This window comes from Lytechinus pictus, chromosome 8 (genome assembly GCF_037042905.1).
Source record: "Lytechinus pictus isolate F3 Inbred chromosome 8, Lp3.0, whole genome shotgun sequence".
Lineage (NCBI taxonomy): Eukaryota > Metazoa > Echinodermata > Echinoidea > Temnopleuroida > Toxopneustidae > Lytechinus > Lytechinus pictus.
The window spans coordinates 19,248,572-19,272,196 of NC_087252.1; the positions used below are offsets into that span (position 1 = coordinate 19,248,572).

The 23,625-nt window shown below is 38.2% G+C and overlaps 1 protein-coding gene across 1 annotated transcript; it reads right to left on the reverse strand.

Moving 5' to 3' along the window:
• Window positions 1-1,868: 1,868 nt before the first annotated feature.
• LOC129266256 (uncharacterized) lies at window positions 1,869-22,394 on the reverse strand. Its single transcript, XM_064103711.1, has 4 exons — window positions 22,187-22,394; window positions 12,536-15,726; window positions 11,380-11,752; window positions 1,869-9,865 (listed from the first exon to the last, which is right to left on the reverse strand). Exons 2-4 carry the CDS (start codon window positions 15,701-15,703, stop codon window positions 7,965-7,967), a joined length of 5,442 nt encoding a protein of 1,813 aa, XP_063959781.1. The 5' UTR covers window positions 15,704-15,726; window positions 22,187-22,394; the 3' UTR covers window positions 1,869-7,964.
• Between the last annotated feature and the right edge of the window lie 1,231 nt (window positions 22,395-23,625).

The following is a 23,625-nucleotide window of genomic DNA, read 5'->3' on the forward strand; positions in this document are numbered from 1 at the left end:
TGCATATACTCAAACGGGGATGCATGCGACCAGATCATCAAAGATGCAGGCATAGTATTAGGCCCTATTTAATTAGCCATATTAAAAAAAAAATTAAACCATTATTCCATTATTAAGGTAAGTGTGCTGAGAAATAAATATTAGAGAAACGATTACTTTTCTTCATCAATGCAGACAAATAAAGCACTATAGGTACCCGATGTGAATAGAATATCTTTAAGGAAGTTGAGAAGTGCAATACTAAATAGCAAATAGTTCGGCATTTTAATTTCACGTTTTGAGATATAAATGTGGCCTTTTTCTGATCCATGCTAAATGAACTTTGTATAGAAAATGTCTTCTTACCAATTCTATTTCGATCTAATAAAAAAAAATTGGAAATGATTAGCTATAGGATTATACAAAAGGTTTTTTTTAATGGTTCTCACGAATACCGGAATAAGAATGAATTTAGTTGGCCTTAGTCTAGAAATGTTTAATACCCTTTTTACACACGCTAAATTTTCCTTAACCCCGTACTATAGGTGGGGCTAAATTGCCATTTAGCCCCACCTATAGTACGGGGTTAAGCTTAGCCCACTTTCTTTTTACACAGCATTTTTGCAAAGTGGGCTAACCCCACCTTTAGTACGGGATTATTTGGCCCTGCAAAAAAGCAGGGTTATCCCAGCAATTGCGGTGCTAAGAGCGATAGTACGGGGTTAAGATCGCTAGTGTAAAACGAAAGTGGGCTAAGCTTAACCCCGTACTATAGGTGGGGCTAAATGGCAATTTGGCCCCACCTATAGTACGGGGTTAAGGAAATTGTAGCGTGTGTAAAAAGGTACGAGTGAAGTACTTGTACTACGAATGATCGACAAAAACCACTAGTCCGGGGTTAGCGAGTTTCGTGTGTGAAAAGCAAGCATTCCTTATCCGGGGTTAGCAATAACAATTTGGCATGTGTAAAAAGGAAAAAAAATAGTACGGGGTTAAGGATAGTACGGGGTTAGCGATAGTCCGGGGCTAAGAAAATCCTGTGTAAAAAGGGTAAAAGTGGTCTACGGCTGTAAAGTAGGAAGGGGATGGGGGCAGCGCTCTCTGAATCCAGGCCGATTATATTTCAAGGGTAAATACAGGGAAAGATGTGATCCGCAACCCCATGCACTTCATTCCGAGTACATGTAACTTATTACCATGATTAACATGATTAAAGGGGCCCCCGCGAGGACGAAAGAGGGAGTGGGTTGCTGGTTAATTTACCCCCCCAAAAAAAGATTCAGCAACCCCGCTTCCCAGAACCATGTTTTATCCCTGCAGTTCTTCGCACTCCCCACTCTCTTCCTTTCATCCTCTTTCGCCATGATTACCATCAGTTATCATTGCTCATCACAATCATCATCATCAATACCACACCACCAGAATCATCACCCTCCTGTTCTTCACCAGCATCACCACCGCCATCATTACCATCATCGATGTCATCACCATCGACCTCTTCATCTTCATCAACATCATCACCATTCAACACCGTCATCATAATAATAAACAACATTATCATCACCATCATCATCATCATCACCACCACCATCTTCATAATTTTTATCATCATCATCACCACCATCACCATCAACATCTTCATCATCACCATCAACATCTTCATCATCATCACCACCACCACCATCACCACCACCTTTATCATCATCATCTTAATCATCAACATCGTCGTCGTCATCATCATCATCACCACCACCAATTATATCATCCTTCGACGCCTGCCTTGCAAGGCCTTGTATTTACAACCATTGCGATCAGCAAAGGCAAAACAAGGAAACATAAGGCTTTGCTACCATACATCACATCACCCAAAATAAAAAAATCACAAAGTATTTCAATCGCTATCATCATTTATTATACATGGTACTTGCTACAAGTTATCTGCTCCACCACTTAAGCTACATCTAGTGAAATATTTACAAGTGAGTTAAAAGAGAATATTCCTTTTCTTTCAGGGATAACTGACACATAAGTGTAAAAGCTTAGGGTACATGAATGTTTTATAAAACACAATACAAAAAAAAGTCTACAAACTAAATACAAAACGCATGCAAACTTTGCTTGGCTTTATGAGAATAGAATATTAGGATAACAATAGCGATCTTTTAAAAATGAAAAATCTTATATGATAGACCCAATTTCCAGTTTTGGTGTGCTATGAAAAGTGGTTAGAGTATTATTCATTTTTAGATGGTTAGTCAAATATGACATCAGCAAAATCAAGATGCTGTGAATTGTTTCTGCTCTCATGTTAAACATTTATCATCAAAGAGGTAAAATATAGATTGTGTCCATTGGTGAAGGGACATAAACCATTAACCCTTGATGTGGTCTCAAACAATATTTAAACTTCCACATACAAAACCAAAGGGAGTTTGTTAGCCTGAAGAAACCAGGCACAGTGGCTCAGTGGTAGAGGAGTGCCTACCACATGACCATGCCTAAGCAGGCCATGGGTTCAATCCCTGGCTGAGTCATATCAAAGACTTTTCTTTTAAAATAATGGTACCTTTTGCCATCTAGCGGGGTGCTCGGTATATAAAAATGGAGAAGAGTAATAATAACATATTGTGGTATGCAGGGCCCGCTGGATGACGAGCAAATACCTGAAGTGACTAACTTGGGTAAATATGAGATATCATTATCATTACTAATATTGTTTTTATTTTAGTATATGAACTGCAGTTATCACATATGACAAAACATCAGATCAATTGCCAAAGAGAAGATCATAAGTGACTCTGTATAAATCTGCCATAAAAATACCAACAATTAACAGACAATCGTGTATGGCCCATCAGATATCACAGGGCTGTATATTTACATTATAAGGTAGGCAAAATGAGAATAAAATGAATGAGTTTAGAAAAAAAAGTGATTTCTGCTACCAAAACTGGAAATGAGATTCAATATGTGATACACTATGTGTACTACTGGTTCAATTAAAATGAAATTGCAAGGAAACTAAAGTTATACCGAGGTTTTTTACCTGACTGCTAAGAAAGCACGAATGCCTGTGAACAAGCAACCAGGGGACCAATAAACTGTTAAGGGGCATTGCATGAACATCTGACCAACTGAAAATCTATTTGGGGTTCCAAAATCATACCGTGCCATTAATTTCAAATTTGTGATTTATTGCTGGGCCCTGTCTCACAAAGAGTTGTGATTGATCCGATCAATCACAACTATGTAAATCCAGCAACATCAACATCTATTATGCATGTTTGTTCCAAATATTTTCTAACTACGATGTATATTCATACATTCATTGTTTTCTTGAAAATTCAGTGTGCTTCTCTTTGTTCTTAAAGGACATTGTTCAAATTTCTTGTAGAATATATTATGACAATGATGGATTTCCATAGAATTGAGGTTGATCGGATCAATCATAACTCTATGGAAATCCATCAGTGTCATAATATTTTCTACAGTAAATTTGCACAATGTACTTTGTTAACAAAGAGAAGCATACAGAATTTTCAAATGAATGAATGAATATACATCATATCTAGAAAATATTTTGAATGGACATGCATTTTTAGATGTATGATCTTGCTGGCTTTCCATAGTTGTGAAAGATCGGATCAATCGCAACTCTTTTAAGACGGGACCCTGAACTACTTCTTACAACAGAAATTCGCAATTGATTGCAAACATTTTCTTGCACCCCTCAAAGGTGGTACTCTAATCTGAAGGAATGAGACATAGTAAAGTTCTCACAATAATTTGGATATCCCCAATTTTCATTCCATTCTGTCATACAATGACGGTTGCCATACTAACAATACTTCTTAATTCTTGTTCTTGGCCAATAAAAATAAAGGATTCGATGTATTTGCCACTGAATATCAACTTGTCCATGATAACAACTTTTATGAAATCAGGCCCTGGGACCAGTAACAAAGGTTCACAATCAAGCAAATGTAAATGACCAATCAAGATCATCGTTACATGTGCCCTTTGTTCAAAACACTGACAAGGACCCAATGAGAGGGGTTCTTTCATACTTGCAATTTATTCAAACCTTTTATGTTACAGGTCCCTGGTCATCTTTCTACCACATCCAATCAATGAGAGTTGTTTGAAATACACATAAATCTTGCGACAGGCTTCTAAGTATTCTGGTACTTCACAAATTCGACTAAATAATGCAGATACCATGACAACCAGATTGATTCACATAAATTTAAGAAAAAAGAAAATATGGAAGAGCAAATTATAAGTAAGCAATTGTGGTATGTTACTTTTAACAATCTCTAATCTACTTCTGCAGCTCTTCTGCAGAAATCAGGGTTCCCGCCGCAATTATGGCATTTTTTTGTTTACACATTTTGTAGCGGATCACCATTTTATTTATTTGCATTGCCACAAAACTAAAACTAACTCACGGAAGGGATAATTTTATATAATTTTCTTGATTTAATAACACTCTTCCCTGTCCTGACTTCTGTGTTGTTTCACTAAGGGCATATCTTCCCATGATCACTTGTATTGAGAAGATGAACACCAGAACTAGTTTCGTACTACATAAAGATTAGTTTCAACCCAAATTTGCTATAGACCAATCGAGTTGCAGGATACCAATAGCTTTTAAAACTTACAATTGAAAACATACTTTATGAAGCAATCCATAAAGATTAGTTTCAACCCATATTTGCTATAGACCAATTGAAATGCAGTACATCAGTAGCTCTTAAAACTTACAATTGAAAACATGCTTTAGGAAGCAATCATAAAGATTAGTTTCAACCCAAATTTGCTAAAGACCAATTGAAATGCAGTATATCAGTAGCTCTCAAAACTTACAAATGAAAACATGTTTTATGAAGCATTCGCAAAGCTTAGTTTCAACCCAAATTTGCTAAAGACCAATTGAAATGCAGTATATCAGTAGCTCTCAAAACTTACAATTGAAAACATGCTTTATGAAGCATTCGTAAAGCTTAGTTTCAACCCAGAATTTGCTATAGACCAATCAAATTGAAGGATTTCAGAAGCTTTTATAACTTACAATGGAAAACATGTATTTAACTTCATGCAATGTGGCCATGAAGAAATAACAATCCATACAACCAAATATTCTTGTCTTCATCCCATCTCCTTTCAAAAGAAAATTGAAAAATAAATACCGCTGAATAAAACCCACAATTGCAGTACAGCCGGGAACCCAAAACCAATAGCCATATCAAAATACTTGCAGAGCTGGCAAAGTTATAAATTCAAGAATTGGACAAGGCCATTCTCCGTTACTTCATTAAAATGCTTTGTATCAAAATCATCAAGAAAATGTCCAAACTTTGCTACACAATATCATAAATTTTACACAATCACGTATGTGCACAAGTAATTGCAATCTAGCATCTGATTCCATACATATTAGATACATGTACAAAATTTCAATAACTTAAATTTCCTTATACATCAAAATTACAATGAAGAGTATGCATTGTCAACTACAAAAAAATGAATAGTATTCTACTGTTAGAATATGAGAGAAAATGGATGATGTATATATACATAATTTACAAACCTATGCCATGAAATATCAATGTGTACATGTAGATGTATATAAAAAGAAATTGTTTCATGTAAATTCTAACACACACGCACATCCCGTAATGATATGCGTTAGGTGTTATGTGATGTACAAGTATAAGTGACAACAGGTATATAGATAGAAATGAATGTGCATTATATCTGTAATGTGTGTCTTAATAATGGCCTTGTAAGGTACACAAAATATCACAAACTTAAAATACAATGTTTGTCTAACTAACATACTAGTATTTTTATACACTTGGAACACTCACTTGGCCTCTGGTATAGAGAAGAAAACGGTTGTCCAATAATTACTAAACATTTGTACAGCAATAACTTACAATAACAATTAATTATAAGATAATAAATGCCAATGATTAATTCATTGATACGCCGTTTCAGAGACAATCAAATCAATTTGTATAAATTAGAGGTATCGAGTTGGTTAATATCTTACATTATCCTCTTCCATAAAGACAATTACAATCCATTTCCATTAATCTCATGCATTCTTTGCCATCAATTCTGGATTTCTATCTCAAAGATCTAAACAAAAATTAACCACAATCTCTCTTATGTGACAAAAACATATCTTTCCATTAGAACACTTCACATCATCAAGCACCAGAATGCAAGCACAAGGGGAGTTTCACAAGCAGCTAAAATCAATCCCAAGATGCTCTTGACCAATCAAATCAAATCAAACTGATTTTTATCTCTTAACACCGATTTTAGCGATTTCAGACCGGGCAAAGCAAGAGGATATCACCGACTTACAGATCTTAAAGAAGTTTTACGTAAGCATCAAACAACTTAATGTCAAAACCTGAAATGACTGGCTAAGAGTTGACTTAGTTGACATTATTTCAACTTTAAGATAAAAAAAATCCAGAGTTATGTCACTTACTTGCACCTTTTAGTCTTTAATACATCCCTTTTCCTTTGAAAATTAAACAAATAGAACCACATCTCATTTCATCACAAATTAAAAAGCAATGTTCTCAGACATCATAAGTACCAGTTTCAGTTTTCTTTATGTAGAGTTTACCCAGAGCGCTTTCACACAAAGCATTGTAATACATGGAGACAAAGATGCAGTGTGAAATGGTTACTAATTTCTGAGTAAAGGGTATTCCCGATACAATCCTATGCTCCCATCAATAAATGCCTCCTGACTATCCTAATAAGAACAGGAGCTCGTAACACAAAGCTTAGCGGTGAATTGCAAATATGAAAGAAGAACACTTCTGATTGGTTCCTGGTCAATATTTTGAACCAAATGCGCGTGTAACATTGATCTTGATTGGTCAGTAGATTTAGCGATTGATCGCTAATCTTTGGGTTACGGAGCCCCTGGGGGGTGTTTCACAAAGATTTAAGTATGACTTAGAGTCACACTTAAATGTCCAGTTGCATGCTGAATAAAAGGCATCACTGCTTTGGTCAAAAATCATACTAAGAGTACACGAGTAACTGCGTATTAATCAATATGAGTGCACGTAAAATAATCATGCGCACGTCAGCACTAAGCATGACTTAAGTCATAGTTAGCTCTTTGTGAAACACCCTCCTGAAGTATATCCTGTGTATAATATATTTAAAAAATACCATTTAAAATATGGCCAACCTTCTCTACTCCATACAATGTATCTTCTCTGAGTTGGTTTAAACTCTTCATTCAAAGCTTGACTAGATTTTTTCCAGGGCTTGTTATAATTGATCCGATCCCTCGCAACTATGGAAAGCCAGCAATACCAACATCTAGGATGCATGGTTGTTCATAGTGCTCTCTCAAAAGGATTTATATTCAAATCAGTATGCACCTCTTTGTTTTCAAAGAAGTGATGTGTGAATTTCCTATATGAAGAACTATGACATTGATGGATTTCTACATTTGCAATTGCTCAGATCAATAACCACTCTTTGCATAAGACATGGCCAGATCAAAAATCAACAACTTAGGGGCATAATGCACTCATTACTGCAGGATGAATTTTACAAACCATGGAACTCTTTAATGAGCACCTTGACTTTCCAAAGAGTGTATATTTCCTATATAAAGAATTAACATTAATGGATTTCTGCATTTGAGATTGATCAGATCAATAACAATTATTTTTTACACAGGGTCCACATCAAATATTAACAACTTAGGGGCATTATGCTGTCATTACTGCAGGATGAATCTCTCAAACCATGAAACAATTTCATAAGAACCATGACTCCATATATGAAATCTATGACGTCACGAATATCAACACAACACTGGTTGGCGAACCCTTAAATCAACCATCACCAAGTACATTGCAATACATCCTTCACAAGTTCCTGAATGTCCGTTCACTCTCTTGACGGTGCTAGAAGAAAATATCCCTGCCATTGGATATCTATTTCTTTTTCTTGCTGCTGGGTGCATCTCCACTCAAAGACTTCCTCTTCTTGGAACCAGATGAGCTTGATTTTGGTGTTGCACTTGATGCTGCTTCTCCTTTTCCAGCTTTGTCCTCATCGACCTCTACCTTCTTTCGTTTGAGTTTCCTCTTCTCTCTGTTGACATCATTCTGGTTCATACGCTTGACCCTGACCTCTAGTCGGGCAAGGTGTGATATAGCTTGGTAGGCATCCTCCAGGTCGTTCATGCCGACCATTGCACTGCTTCCATCGTCCAGCTGTAGCTTGAAGTAAACGCAAGCATCCTCGTCCACCTCGATCTCCTCAGGCACTGCAGCGATGTCCACAGGAGTTGCTGCTTGGCTACGAGCCTCTGTCTCGTACGCCTTGATCTTGTCTTCAATCTCCTTGATAACATGGACCTTCTTGGTTAGGGTGAGCTTAGGATCACAGATGTCTTGGCACAAAGGAACAATCTCAGTCATGCTGATGGGGTCGATGCTCCTCGCGGTCAGCCGGAACTGGATGTATTTGATGCGCTTGGCAAGGCTCTGCAAGAACTGGTCGATCGCTCTGGCATCTTGACTCGCTCCATCTGCAGCACTGGCCTGTTGACTCTTGTTGTCATTGAGGTCTGTTTCCTGGTTGAAAAGCTTCATAGCTTCCTTGGCCTCTGTCTTTAGGATGGAATCTACCTCCCTCGACAGATCCTCCTTGTCCTCCATGGTCGTTGATGCCTGAACAATCTTCTCACACAGTGGGGTGATCTTCTTGCAAAGCGCTTCCGGTAGGAACTTGCTGGTCTGCAGCTGCTTGAGGATGGCTATAGACTCCAAAATTCTTGTCAAGACAAACTCTTCCTCCATTGAGTTTCCAGCAGCAGCGGTCGACTGCCCATTCGCTGATGTCAGTTTACAGACTTTGATCAGTTCGTCCACCTTCGGATCGGTTTTAACACTTGCTGCTAGATTATTGACCTTGAGCAATGTAGGCAGAGGTTCTCCTTTCGTGGGGACATTGTTTGCTCCAGGTTGCTTGGGTTTGATGCTGATGAAGTTCTGACTGATAAACTGGGCGATCTTCTCAGGGACAAATCCATTGCCCAGCTTAGTAATGGTTGGCTTAATAGTAGGTTTGGTGGCAGCAGCTTTGTTAACTGGAGAGAAGGTTGTTGTAGGATTATGGATAATTGTTTTAGACAATGTAGGATAAGCATAGGAATTGTTGTTCACAGCCAATGTGATGGGCTTCTGACGTACCTGCAGCGAAGGAATGTTTTGAACGGATGCCACAGCCGAAACAGCCCCTACAGAATAAGCCAGCTTCGGCACTGGCATCAATTGAACATTGCTATGAGGAACAGAGAGTAGTACACCACCGCCCCCCTGCACACCACCACCTAAAAATCCATTACCTACGCCATTGAGACCACTAATAACGGTTCCTACAGCACCACCCGCTCCAATGCCACTGCCTAGTCGAATGACCCCCTTCCCAAGCGTGTTCCCGCCCAAATTTCCAGCAGCTTTGATCTGAACGGGTATGCCATTCAGTAGACTCAGCTGACCGCTGCTCAGGTTCAAATTAAAAAGCTTGTTACCACCGACAACTGGTGTTGCACCGCCACTGAGTTGAGCATTGAGGGTGCCACCATTGAGTGGTGTCTGAAATGTACCGCCATTTAATGGAGTGTGAATAGAACCTCCATTCAAGTGAGCCTGAAAGGTAGTACCATTGGTGGGTAGTTGGAAGGTGCCTCCAGTGAGCTGTGCATGCAAGGTACCATTGGTCAAGTTGTTGGCTGGCTCAGTCGGTGCTGTGGTGGTTCCCTCGGTGCTGCTCAGCTTGGAACCTTTCTGAGAAGCATCAGTGACAGATATCTGGCTCACTTTGGATTCTAAATAAAAAAGATAATGAAAAAATTGAAAGTCGATAGTTTATTTTGTAGGCTTATTCATGGTTACTTTCACAGATGGAAATAAAAAAATTACCGGCATTGCAAATGGTGGCGAATGATGGCAAAATGATGATTAGAATGATGAAGGTGGTAGTGGAGATAATAATCATGAATTCTTTTATGTTAATAAATGGATTATGATGATGACGATGATGATGATGTTGATGATAATTATAAAGACAACAACGATGATGATGTTGAAAATGATAATGTTCATGGTATTGATAATGATGATAATAATGATGATGATGATGATAATGACGATGATGATAATGATGATGATAACGATGATGACAATGATGATGACAATGATACAGATGATTAAGAGGGATAGAGTTTGAGATGAAGCATAGCTAAGCTCGATCCGATCCCCTAAAAAATGGGGTTCACAAATAAACTGAAAAGAATTAAATGAACTTTGCAAGAAAACAGTTCGGTCCATATTCACAAAGGTTACGTGGTTTCAATTGTACCATGGTACAAAACCATCTATAGACCATGCAGATTTCTGGTAACATCGCGCACAATTTAGTGCCTTTCGCCAAAAGTGCACATTCTTTATTGGATTATAAAAGTGTATGTGATGAAATAAGCACAATTACGTACACAAAATCTGCATAGTCCATGGTTTTAGATGGTACAAGTGAAACCACCTTTGTGTGCATTTAGCATTGAGCTGAAATGAAATACAGAATATCAAGTATGGAAATACTGCTACTTTCTAAAGTGGGCACCAGCTATATCCATGTAATTAACATGAACTTTCAAAATACACCATGAACATGGATAAAATCATAATTTGAGGCAGTACCATAAGATGTTTTGTAACTGTCATCGACCACATTCTTTCATTGTGCACATAATAATAAATATACTGTGGACTGTGATGGTGTACTGGTGAGCCCGATAACATCATCCTGAGGAGCATTTCATGAAGAATTTTGCCAGTGATATTTATTGATTTATTTGCTCTCAGCCAATCAGATGCAAGGATTTCAGTAGCTTATAACTGACATCAATCTTCATGAAACGCTCCCCAAATTCAAAGTCAAATAAATAACATTAATATTTAGGCAACTATATTGCGCCATCTATCTAGAAATAATCTATTCCGAGGCACAATATCATTATTACCTCAGCTTTAGCTCAAACAGCCTCCGAGCGCTCAGTGCATTTCAAGGAATTAATCCTGCTGGGTACCCATTCACCTCACCTGGGTTGAGATCTGCACGATGTGGGTAAATTTCTTGCTGAAGGAAAACACGCCATGGCTGGGATTCGAACCCACGTCCCTAAGATTGAAAGACGAGAGTCGTAACCACTAGACCACCACGCCCCCACATAATCAAATTCACCTTATTCACAATTCATTAAAAACGTTGTATATATAACTCTAAAGTGACTCGAAACATACCAGAAAATGATGTGCTGTTTGGTGGGGAATTGAAACCTACCAGAGGAAGATGTGCTGTTTGGTGGATTCCCTCCCTCTGTAGGTCCATTCTGCATCCCATTCATGGCGGGTCCATTCCCTTCACCAGGAGGGGGTGATGCGCTGCCATTGACAAGGACCTCTTTCTTATCATCATCGTCACCATTTTCTGTCTTCCTCTTCTTCTTCTTTGGCTCATCATCCTCCTCTCCATTGCCCTCATCCTTCTTTGTCTCCCCATCCGTAGGTTTCTCCTTCTCCTCTTCCTTCATCTCCTCCTCTTCTTCCTTCGACTCCTCTCCTTCATCCTGTTTCCCATCTTTGTCGTCTGCTGCCCTCTTGGCCAGAGATTGAAGAGTGGGTATTTCTGGTTTGCCGACTGAGGTAGATGATGCCTTTGAATAGAAAAAAATATGAAAAACTTAGAATAAACCAACAAAAATATGATAAAATCTGGAAAGAAATGGACGATTATTGTAGCCCTTTCCATCAAAACCTTCAGTCTCAGAAAGACAGCTGGTGGTGGAAGTTGGTTGAGCACATTGCATGTAAACTATGCATAGTTTTAATAAGCATTTTGATTATTTTCAAATGTTAATAAATAAACATCAAATCCCTGTAAGAATCTGTGAAAGGAACTAGGCAAATACAAGCAATCTTACTCCTGGAATGAGATTCACATTGCACATTGTTTATAGTCCCTACTATAAGTTCTTGCATAAAAGTATTGGAATGTTCTGTAGCATGGTTGCTGATGATGAAGCAAATTACACCTTTATTTTCCATCCCAAATCTTGCCAAATTTTTCCTGATTTTAATGTATTCCTCAAATAATAAGAATATTAGCAGTCCTCTATTAAAAAATCAAATCAAATCCTATTAAGACTATAAGTATTCAAATAAAATGCAATTTCAGTATTATCAGACGAGATCTACATAACGTGTAGATCATACAAAAATTCTTAATTATAAATATTCCAAACATAAATTTGCCAAGTTCAGGTATGATATCACCTGTAAATGTAATTAACAAATTTTCATACAATATGATGATGGGCTTGATCTTGAAAAATAAAATGATTTCATCTTTCCAACATGAAACAAGAAATTCCATAAAATTTTTGTTTCCTTTCAAACTGCAACCTGTGATATTTAGGAGAAGTGTAATGTGTTCTCACCTTGCTTGATTCTGCCTTGCTTTGATCACTAATTCCTGATGCATTGGTGCTAACGGGAGAGGGGAGTGAACGCTCCTTGGAGTCTGCTGAGACAACAACTACATCTGGAACTGATTCATCTGATGTCCCAGGGACTTTGTTTCCAATGAGTTGAATCATGGGCTGACCTTCTGACGTTTGTTCAAGAGTACCACCATTAGGAAGCAACACGTGTGAACCTGGGTTGACTGTCTGAGGATAGTCTTTCAACTTCAAAGGACGTGCACTTGCCGCAGCAGCTGCAGCAGCTTTGGCAGCTACAGATGCTGCCTTAGCCCTTTCCCCAATCTCCTTCTTGCGTTGTTCCTCCACTTCCTTGAGAATGGCAATGAGGGCTTTTGTCTGGAGACGCCAAAAACCTTCACTGACAGCGACTCTTCGGCTGCTGTAGATCATAGTCAAGGCACGCATCGTTTTTGTGAAGCAACCAAACATGCAGTTGTCCAGCTCCTGAGAGAAACTGACGGAATCCTTCATAGACAATTCACCTTGGAATCCAGTAAATAACTCTACAGGAGCTATTGTATTTAGAGGAGGGACAGTATAGTTATTAGTCCGGAATATGAGGTCTTCAAGGGTGGGGAATAGAGGTACATCTTTCAGCTTGTGGCTATGACAACCCATCGGGATCTTATAGAGGACCTTCTCTGGTTCTTTGTAGTTCATCTTGTCTGACTCGTTGCATGGGCCCTGGAGATCAAAATAGAGCTTGTAAGCAACTTCCCTGGACAACTTCACAACAGCTGGATTCGTCACCATGTCCTTGTTGAACTTTGACGGTTTGGCATAGTTAGGCATAGAAAAATTTGTTGGACCCTTCAACAGTTCATTCCTGATCGTATCTACGAGTTTGTTGGCATCAGGTAGATCCACCTTTATCCTTGAGATGTAAGCATGGGGAATCTTATTGGGCTCAAGGTAGGGGTCCTGCAAGGCTGCTACTGCTATTGTGCGATTGGCAGATTTGAGGTCAGACCCTTGCCTCATCTCCTGCAAAATCTTGCTAACAGGGGCATTCCGGTTGATCGATCCGGTAGGGTAACGGTTTGTCTTGTAGGCTATGGAGCTCTTCGAGATTGGATGTGTGATTTTGCCGGTGGGGCGGTATACTGCTGAATGAAATGTCTTTTTGTGATGCTCTAAGGCGTCTCTTGTATAGCAATCACGATCACACATAAGACAAACATAAGGAGTTCTTTGTGTCCTCACAACAGGGTATCCATCACGACTGAGGGCAGATTTGGTGACACCTTTACTTGAAGAAGTACCTCCTTCACTCTGGACCACAATCGTGCGAGTGCTGTTTCCGCTGTTTGTTCCTGCTATCGACTTAACTTGGGCGCCAGATGGGGGCGTCTTTCCAGATGCTCCAGGAGGATGCTTCCGTCGCATCAGCTGCCGGAAGTAGTTGTGGATCTTTTGCTCATGCATGTCACGCTGGCACTCCAATATGAAGGACTGTCTGCACTGTGCACAGGGGAAGCTATGCGTCCGCAACCTGTGGATCTCATAATCGCACTGGCTGTACAGAGTGGAACTGTAATGACAGTGTGGACAGCTGAAATGGGAACCGGGACGTTGTTTCATATGAACAGATGCATCTTCCATTTTAAAGAAAGCCTGGTGGCATCTCAGGCATTCTATCATCCACTTTTCTCCTGATGGCAGAGTAACATAGGTATTACCCATGCGAACTGTCGTCAGATAGACACGCCCTTCATCCTTTTTGTCACTTTCATCGGCACTGCTGTTACCACCACTTTCGCTTTGCTTAACATCTGTTACTGCTTTCAACTGAAGGACCTTACCCTTTTTGGCTGGTGAATCAGAGATGCATATTATTTCTGGTTCTTCACTTGTATTGTCTTTTGCTTTGACTATCTTTTCTTTTTTCTCCCCATCCTGTGCCTGCTCAGCAGTGGAATGTTCATTAGTATCACTTTTCGCAGTTTCATTAGCATCACTTTTTGCAGTTTCATTAGCATCACTTTTCACGGTTTCATTAGCATCACTTTTCACGATTTCATTAGCATCACTCTTCCCAGATTCATTTGCATCATTTTTAACAAGTTCATTTTCACCATTTTCCTTCGCATGTTTTTCAGATGATGGTTGTTTGGATTCACTACTGCCATTTTCATCACTGTTCACTTTGTCCGGTTCCACTTCTGACTTTGCAGCCTTTTCATTTAAACTGTTACTACCATCTTTTGTAAGGTCAACCGGTTCTGATTCCTCTTTCTTTTGTCCATTCTTTTCAGCATCTGCCTCCTGCTTCGCCCTAATCTCTGAGCGGGGCCTCATCCTCGCTAAAACCTCCTCCGGAATGTCAACACCATGTACCATCTGGACGTGGCTCATGAAGTTCTTCCGTAGCTTGAAGCAGATGCAGCAAGCCTCGCAACGGAACTTGGCCTGGCCGTGGAGACAGTGGAACTGCTGGGCAAACATGTTTGCAAAGTACATATCACAGGCTGTGCAATAGTAGCCCCAATTATACTTGACCTTCTCATTACTTATATTCGTCACCTTTGGCAGTTTGGATTGTTGTTTGTTCTGGAAAATAATAGCCTGTGACTGCTGCTGCTGCTGGAGTTGCCGCTCCTGCAGCTGTTGCATTTGCTGATGCTGCAGTAGCTGATGTTGCTGCTGTTGTTGCAGCAACTGCTTCTGTATTGCTCTCTGCACTTCTGCCTGATGTCCAGATCCAACTTTCTTGACTTCGGGGGTCAACGATTTTGGTGCCTTTTCTGGCTTTTCTGCTTTTTCGTTCTTCCTCGGTGTCTTGGGCTTGCGGCCTCTCCTAGCGGGACTTTTTTCCTCGATTGGAATAACGGGCTGTTTCGGATGAACATTGGCTACATGATAGTCGAGCTTGCTCTTACGAGAGAAAGATGCACTGCACTCTTTGCAAGGGTACGACTCTGTCATCATGCCTCTCATTTCCATTCCAGAACTCAGACGGCTCAGTCTCTTTTCCGTTAACGTCTTCGGTGTCCGTCGCTTGGGAGTTTCTTCCTCCTCCTCTTCCTCCTCCTCACCGTCATCCCCACTTTCATCTTTCGGCTTTTCTTTCTCCTCCTCTTCCTTGTTGTCTACCTCCATTACATTGTCTTCTTTTTCACTCATATTTGCTGGATTAGTGTTATCACCTGAAAAGATAAATAAAAGAGCAAAAATTAGTTTTACAAGTATTCAAGACTTACAAGTTTTTGCACTTCGTTGCTGCTCTAATCTAAATTTTCTTTTTCAGGGAAAATTTTGCTTATCAAATTTTATTAGCATTTTTTGGTCATAAAAGAAAAGGTCTGTATAGTCTAAGTTCTGTACATTCTGCTACAAAAAAAAAGAAGTTTTATGCACATGTGTGTAGCAGTCCTTAATAATAATTTTTTTTTCGGTTTTAACAAGGGTTGCCTTGTTTGGACAGAGATGAGGGTAGGGAAGTAATTGCTGAAGAAAGAACCATATTGTCTGAAGAAGCCTACAGAAACAAAGTACAAATAATTTTTTCTTGGCCTCATCTATATAGATGTTCAATTCCTCGAAAAATGAATTAATTATGCAAGTTTATGCATACGCCTTAAGGGCGCTTTCCAGCAAAGGCGGATATTTTCCAAAATCTTTTATTGGCTCTATTTCAAATTTGGATCACAATTTTCGAGTAAAAATCACATGGAAGTTCATAAATACAAAGGGGTATCATAATCAGCCAAGTCTGTAATCAGCCTCAAACACGCGTATAGAATCCGAACCATACAAAAATTATTTATATGCCAAAATTTTGGGAATAATATAATTATGGGGAAAGCTGCTCACATATCAGGACATATGAAAACACAAATTAAAAAAACTTTTAAAAATAATCGTTCTCATTCTCGTTCTCTCATGGATTTTCATCAAAACTTCAATATTTTTCTATTGTTTAGAACTGCTTTTGGAGAAGTCAAAGCAAACCTGCCTGTTTAAAGGTAAAAGATAGTAGTTACAGCAAACTATTATTTCATGAGAAAGTCAAGGTTAATTGTCACCATACTATATATATCTACTGGTACATTTAAAGGGATGGTCCGGGCTGAAAACATTTATAATATATCTTAATACATAGAGTAGAATTCACTGAGCAAAATGCTGAAAATTTAATCAAAATCAGATAACAAATAATAAAGTTATTGAAGTTTAAAGTTTAGCAATATTTTGTGAAAACAGTCGTCATGAATATTCATTAGGTGGGCTGATGATGTCACATCTCCACATTCCGTTTTCTTATGTTATTACATAAAATCACATTTTTGTCATTATTTAATACTTGTGTGAATAATATGTGTCCCTTATAATGAAATAAGTTGCAGCAATAGATATCTAATGCACTAAATCAGTTGTCAATCCAATTTTTCTAGTTCTTGGAGGAAAAAATTTGAATAAACCTAATTTCATATATAATAAAATACAAAAGAACAAGTGAATTCTACTCTGTTTAGTATTAAGCTATACATACTTTCAGCCCAACCATCCCTTTCATGTAAGATCTTTGTAAAATCGTGAAATTTCAGATCAAAACCGATAATTCTGATGACCACTAACACAGAAAAGCATATGTGGGACAGTGTATTAATATTGCTTGGAAAAATATGCGACATTTTATGGAATTCTCCCGGCCCCCCACTCGGGGTGGGAGGGACCGCATGCATGTTCCCAAAAAGAAAATGTCCGGTAAAGGGGTACTTTTTCGCGGGACAAGTCCGGCCCGTGAATTGTAAAAAAAAAGGGGGTGTATTTGACTTTTCACCCGGAGATTTCTTCAAAAAAAGGGGGGGGGGGGGGTTTCTCTCTCTTTGGATTCCTGAGAAATTTAAAAAAGGGGGCTATGAAATAAAATATCTTGAATATCATAGAAAAATTGATCAAATTCCTTAAATTTCTGCTACTTTTGAAAGCTTATTCTGGATTATCTCATTTTGAAAAGTAAAAAAATAGTCCCCCACGATCGACTCGATAGTACGGACTTCTCGAAATCTGCAAGAGAGATAACAACCCTGGGTATTGATGTGATCCAATTGGGATTCTGTTTACAAGTGATCACGTAAAGTGACAAGAGTTGAAACTGCTATTCACAGGACTTACATTAACAAAGATTTATGTCATGAGATTTTCACTTTTTTTGTGTTTCTTATGACTGCATTGAGTCCTGAGATCTCGTTTTGAACATCAAAAAATCTTTCTTAAGGTATAGATCTAGAGGGTTCTCACAAGCAGCCATATTAGAGGACAAACAATAAAAACCTAGCCTGTGCATCACACTATTAAAGAAAGGTAATTGTTTTCATGGTTTTGCTTTTGTTTTGTCCTCCATCATGACATCATGGAATCTCAATTGTAATGACAGGCTTCCCTGAGATGAAAGGGAGGGGGGGGGAGGTTGTCTGTCCTGAGATAGGGGGTTGGACTGAGAGCTCACCTGAGATTGGGGGTACGTATGAGCAGCGTTCCGGTTTTAGGGGGGTCTCAAAGGCAGCAAAAGCTCGCAAAAGGGGGGTTCAGACATTTTCAAAGGGAGGGATCAAGCATACGCGCGTACCCTTAAATAACACTGAGTGGGGGGGCTGGGGGAATTCTGTGCCTATTTCGCTCATTTCTCAGCAATTATGCATTTTCTTCCAGAGCCACTTGGCACATACCTGTACAAGCATTTTGGTGGTTATTGAATTCTGATCGAACTCATTTCCAGATCGTTACCACAACTGGTATTTATCTTTAAAGTTGAATTAAGAAGGGGGTGAGTTTCCATAAATATAGGTTCTACATACAATATATAGTATATATAAGTTGTTCAAACACATAGCATGTCACAATAATCCTCTGCCTTCTCGATATTTTGCTTTGAAAGTCTATGAAATTAGCCACCTGTCAGAGCCCGAGAGACGAGTGTACAGAAAAGTCACTCGGAGTGTGACGTCACCGGGGGGAATTTAGTATAAGAGGTGCCTGAATGTCATACAGAAATGCTATGCAGAGAGAGAAAGATATTTTACAATTTTTTTTCAAAGCAACTCAAATCAAACAAATAGGACTGATATGTACAAATCTTTACTTTCCCTGTATAAAAAACAGTATGAATAACCACCATGAACTCTTCAATCATGATGTAAGATAGCAAACAGTGAGTTATTGAATGATATTTTCACAATTTCTCATTTATTTTATCACGATGTTCAATCAAGTGAGTAGCTGGAAAGTAATTCCGGCGGCTAGCTCAGCGCGCGCTGAACGCATAATACTAGTACACACAACACCCAGGCATTGAGTGTACTGTTATGGTCTGGTATGTCGACCTAGTTCATGGCCGTGCAGCGATCCCCTGGTGTTTTTTCTTCTTTTCTTTTGTCTTTGACTCCACTTTTATATCCTCTGGATCATTTCCACTCATAGCTCATTCCACAGAACAATCTTGAACCAAACGTATAGTATTCTTTCTCGGCCTTCTGAGTTGTTTTCTATATTTAATTACGCTAGGGGTCACCGTCACACATACAAACGCATTCGGAAGTGAGTCGAAGACAGAAAGATATATAGTAATTAGTATACATCTCTATGGTTGAAGACAACAAGAACGGTACGGTAGCTCGACAGCTAGCTGCGCCGGAGCGGGCGGCCGGTCGGCACAAAGCAATTCCGCAACCAACTGTGTTTTTTTGCAAGAGCCGCGTCACACGCGGATAAATATGTCATAATAACACGTCTGCTACGTTATCGACTGGTGAGAAGATCTCGATCAAATTTCATATTATTCACCTTGAAATTATTCCTTTAGGGTCTATGGTATCATTCTGAGGGAATTCACATATTTGGAATAATAGTACGGCCACAAATATTTTAATCATTTCCTCTTTGCAAGTTCTATGGCTCGCAGATACAACTTCAACTGCAGTTATTCCATATGAAGGAGTACGTGCATAGTACACAAAACGGCACTGCCTTGTTTACTACACCGGGACCGAATACCCCCCGGTGACGTCACACTCAAAGAACACCCGTCTCGGTAGGCATTGCAGGAGCGAACTCAGGGAAAATGGGTAGGGATAAATCGTTCAAATTCACTATTTTGAAAAAAGAAAATGGGGGGTCGAATCACCTATTAGTGTTTTGGGGGGTTGTAAGGTTGCTATTAATGTAAATATCTCAATATTTGGAATCGTCTTCTTAATTCAACTTTAAGTATGGGACATTCTCTTTTAAATACACTATGAAATCCAAAATTATGGGTACCTCTTTTTAAAATAATATTTTACATAATTATGTCACAACATACATGTGCATCAAAGCTTAATAGGATTTTTGAAAATTTAATGTTAAAGTGGTACTCCAGACTGGAAATTTTCATGTTTTGTTTGTCTTTTTTTTCTTTATCTGTTCAAAATTTCAAATCATGTTACTCTCAGCCTGGATTACCCCTTTAACTATTAAAATTAGAAGTCTTTTTTTCAAAAACAGAAAATAACTGACCCTTGGTTTTGCCTAGTGACATGAAATTATATTCACCCATTGACACTTGAAACTTACAGTTTCTTGAAAATTCAAAACCTTTCTCTGTAATTTATATCTCAGTAGGGTTAAAGGAGAATGAAACTCTTGGAGCAAGTTAGCTTTTGTGAAAGCAGAAAAATCAAAGAATAAGATCAACAAAAGTTTGAGTAAAATAGGACTACCAATAGAAGAGTTATGAGCATTTGAATGTCGAGATCACTAATGCTATGGAGATCCTCCCATTGGCAATGCGACCAACATCTATGATGTCACAGATGAACAACTCTCCCCTTTTGGACACTGAAAATATACCCCAAAACATTTCTTTTTGCTCATTCTAATCATGACAGACGATTCATCAATGATATAATGTTGTGAAACCTCTGTACTTGTCCTCTCATAAAGAGAACACCTCACCTTGTGATATACTCTGTAAAAGTGAGAATATAAGTGAAATAAGTACTAAAGTAATGAGACATCACAGATCTTGGTCACATTGCCAATGGGAGGATCTACATGGCATTAGTGATCTCAATATTCAAATGCTCATAACTTTCTAATTATTCATTCAATCTTCCTCAAACTTTCAACAATATGTTTCTTTGATTTTTCTCTTTGATACGGATTCAGCTGGTTTCAAGGGTTTCATTCTCCTTTAAAGTTAATTGATTCTACATAACCTTTGGCCTGGATCTTGAGGACTGAAACTCATGATCAACACTCGATTAAATCCACTTTAATGAAAAAGGTTGACATACGTTGAACATGTCAGTTTATTGAACAGAGGAAAACATAGAATTTTGGATTCCCTATGGATTTTTTTCAAGACAGTGAGGAACTAAATAAAAGAAAATTGATTATTCATTGAAACAGCAAATATTGTTCAAGCATACCTGTAAGAAATATCTTGAGTCACATGTGCAAAAGTAAAATAATCTCACTTGAAATTTAAGTAATTTAGGGTATCAAAAATCCCCAAATATATAATTCATGCATAAACGTACGACAACTAACTTGAACTTGAGCAAAAAACTGCAACATCAAAATTGATGCATAAGAACGACAATAAACTTTTTTTTATACTAATTTAGTGCAAATACACCCATAATTGTAATTCATGCATACGATTGACAACTGAATTCCTATGACTATGTAAAAGTAATAGGCCCGAGGCTAGTACTACTACACTACATGTACATGTACTATGATGTAGTCTAGAGAGCTGCCACCCCCCCCCCCCCCATCCCCGCTAATCAACCAAACTCATATGGGTTTTCATATATGTAGATCTGTGGCAGTATGGGGGTCTACCTGCAACTTTAGTCTGGAAAATTACAATTGAAAATTAAACTGAACATCTAAATCTTGACTTGAGAAAAAGTAAGCAGGATAAAGTGGGACAAAGGAACCTCAGTACCCCCCTCAGCCTCACGCCATGTTGGAAATCTAATTGATTGGACACAACCATTGTCATTTCAGGGGTGAATCCCCCTCATTAATAAAATATTGAATAAAAATGTGAATAAATGAAATCGAACAGAACATAACACAATTTGTATTTCTCTATTTTATGAAGAATTAAATAATGCAAGACTATCTGTAGGAAATTTATGGATTATAAATAACACAGCGAAATTTTATTCATACAATAATACAACTTTAAAGCTAAAGTTTCCCTCTTCACCCCTATTTTCAGCTTAACAATGGAATGGTCCAAATTATCTTCACTGAAACTAAATCTCTTATTCCACAAAATTACGGCCAATTTTGGCAGGATTATGTGCAAATTTATCCCATCACCAAACTACAATGCATATATCATATGTCTGTTTACTGGAAATTCAACAAATTTTACAAAATTTAAACTAGTATCGTATCAAAGTTCAAATATTGCGCCGGGCGACAGACACTCATTCATGCAACATAGTCTCCATTCGTTTCCACGTATAACGTGTATAATAGGCGCACAAACGGAGACTACGTCTACGACCCATCGAAAAGTGTTAACGCACCTCCCCCAAAATGAAGACAAAATATCACTGTATGAAGAAATAAATACACATATTCGATGACAGAGAGAATATTTACCTTCTATCGAGTACCATCGTGAATTTTATTTGCAGCAATAGACGTTTATTCCGATGTAATGGTAGTTAACATATGACCGGTTGTACTCCTTTCCTTCGCAGGATGGCGCGGTATACAACAACAGCATACAGTTTTTCCTCCTTTTCTCTCTCTCTCGCTTGCTCTTCACAACACAAAATGGCCGTATATCGCATGAAGAACAAAACTAACTACTAGTAACCGAATCGCATTCGGTTTCTCGAACACACACACACACACCCTCTCGCACAGTGCGCACACATGCTCATCAAGTATGAGAGTTGTCATGGCAAAATAAATTTTCACTGGAAGAAATAGGAATTTGCTGATGCAAAAATATAAAAAGTAATTTTCCTTGTAGACAATTACTTTTCTTTTATTTTTATAACTTTACATATTAGGCTGGAGGTTTTTTTTTTATTAGTTGCCCCTATACCCTTCCCTAAAGAGGAAAATATGAGAAAAGAGATACTTCATTAATTTTCTTAGAAAGGATAAACGTTGATGGAGAAAAATAGTTACAAAAAGCCCGATGTCAACCCCCAAAGAGTGGTTTGGATTTTAACACTACAATATTTATAGGCCAAAACATATTTGTAAGAAAATGGTATCCTAGCTGAGATCGGTGCTCATGATGATTTTAAAGTAATACCTAATCTAGTTTGCCCTTTCCCTGTGCCAATTGAAATGTTTCATCACGTACAATCTGCTTCTAAAGGTCAAAGGTTATTTTCAATATTTCCATAAACAACAATAAGTAAACATAATGATAATGACGAGAATCGAGCAATGCCGGAACAAACACGCAAACAGTTTATACCGGAGTTTACAGGGGAAAAAATGTGGTAGGAACAATTAAAGAAGTTCTGACCCCATTTTACAACGTATATTTATGCCTACACAGTCCGAAGATTGTAGAAAAGAATGCTAATCCTAACTTCTTGAAATAAAATGTTTCGTGATAGCATAAAGTACAATAGGGCGCAGAAACTACGACTGTGCTATCTAATAAGGCTATAATGATAAATTATGCTTGTTATTAAATATATATTACTACTATCATTATTACTATCAGCTGTTAGATTGGATATTGTTGAGTCACATTTGGCCATTGAAAAATTTAGGAAGTCACTATATACCATCCAAAAAGCATCATCAAATCTTTGTTTTTATTTTTATTTTTTTCCTATTATTTTTACTTTTAAAGCAATGCACATTTCAGATGCGTGATTGACTTGGCCAAGGAGTTAATACCAGCAATTTTTTTGGAGAGATTGCAAAAAGACATAAACCAAAATAAAACGATGGGTATTCTGAACACTGTTTATTCATCAAGATAATGTGTACAAAATTATGCCCCCCCCCCCCCGGGTTTTCATCTTTCTGGAGGAAGCATGCATTGGCACTCGTCCCTTCGATTT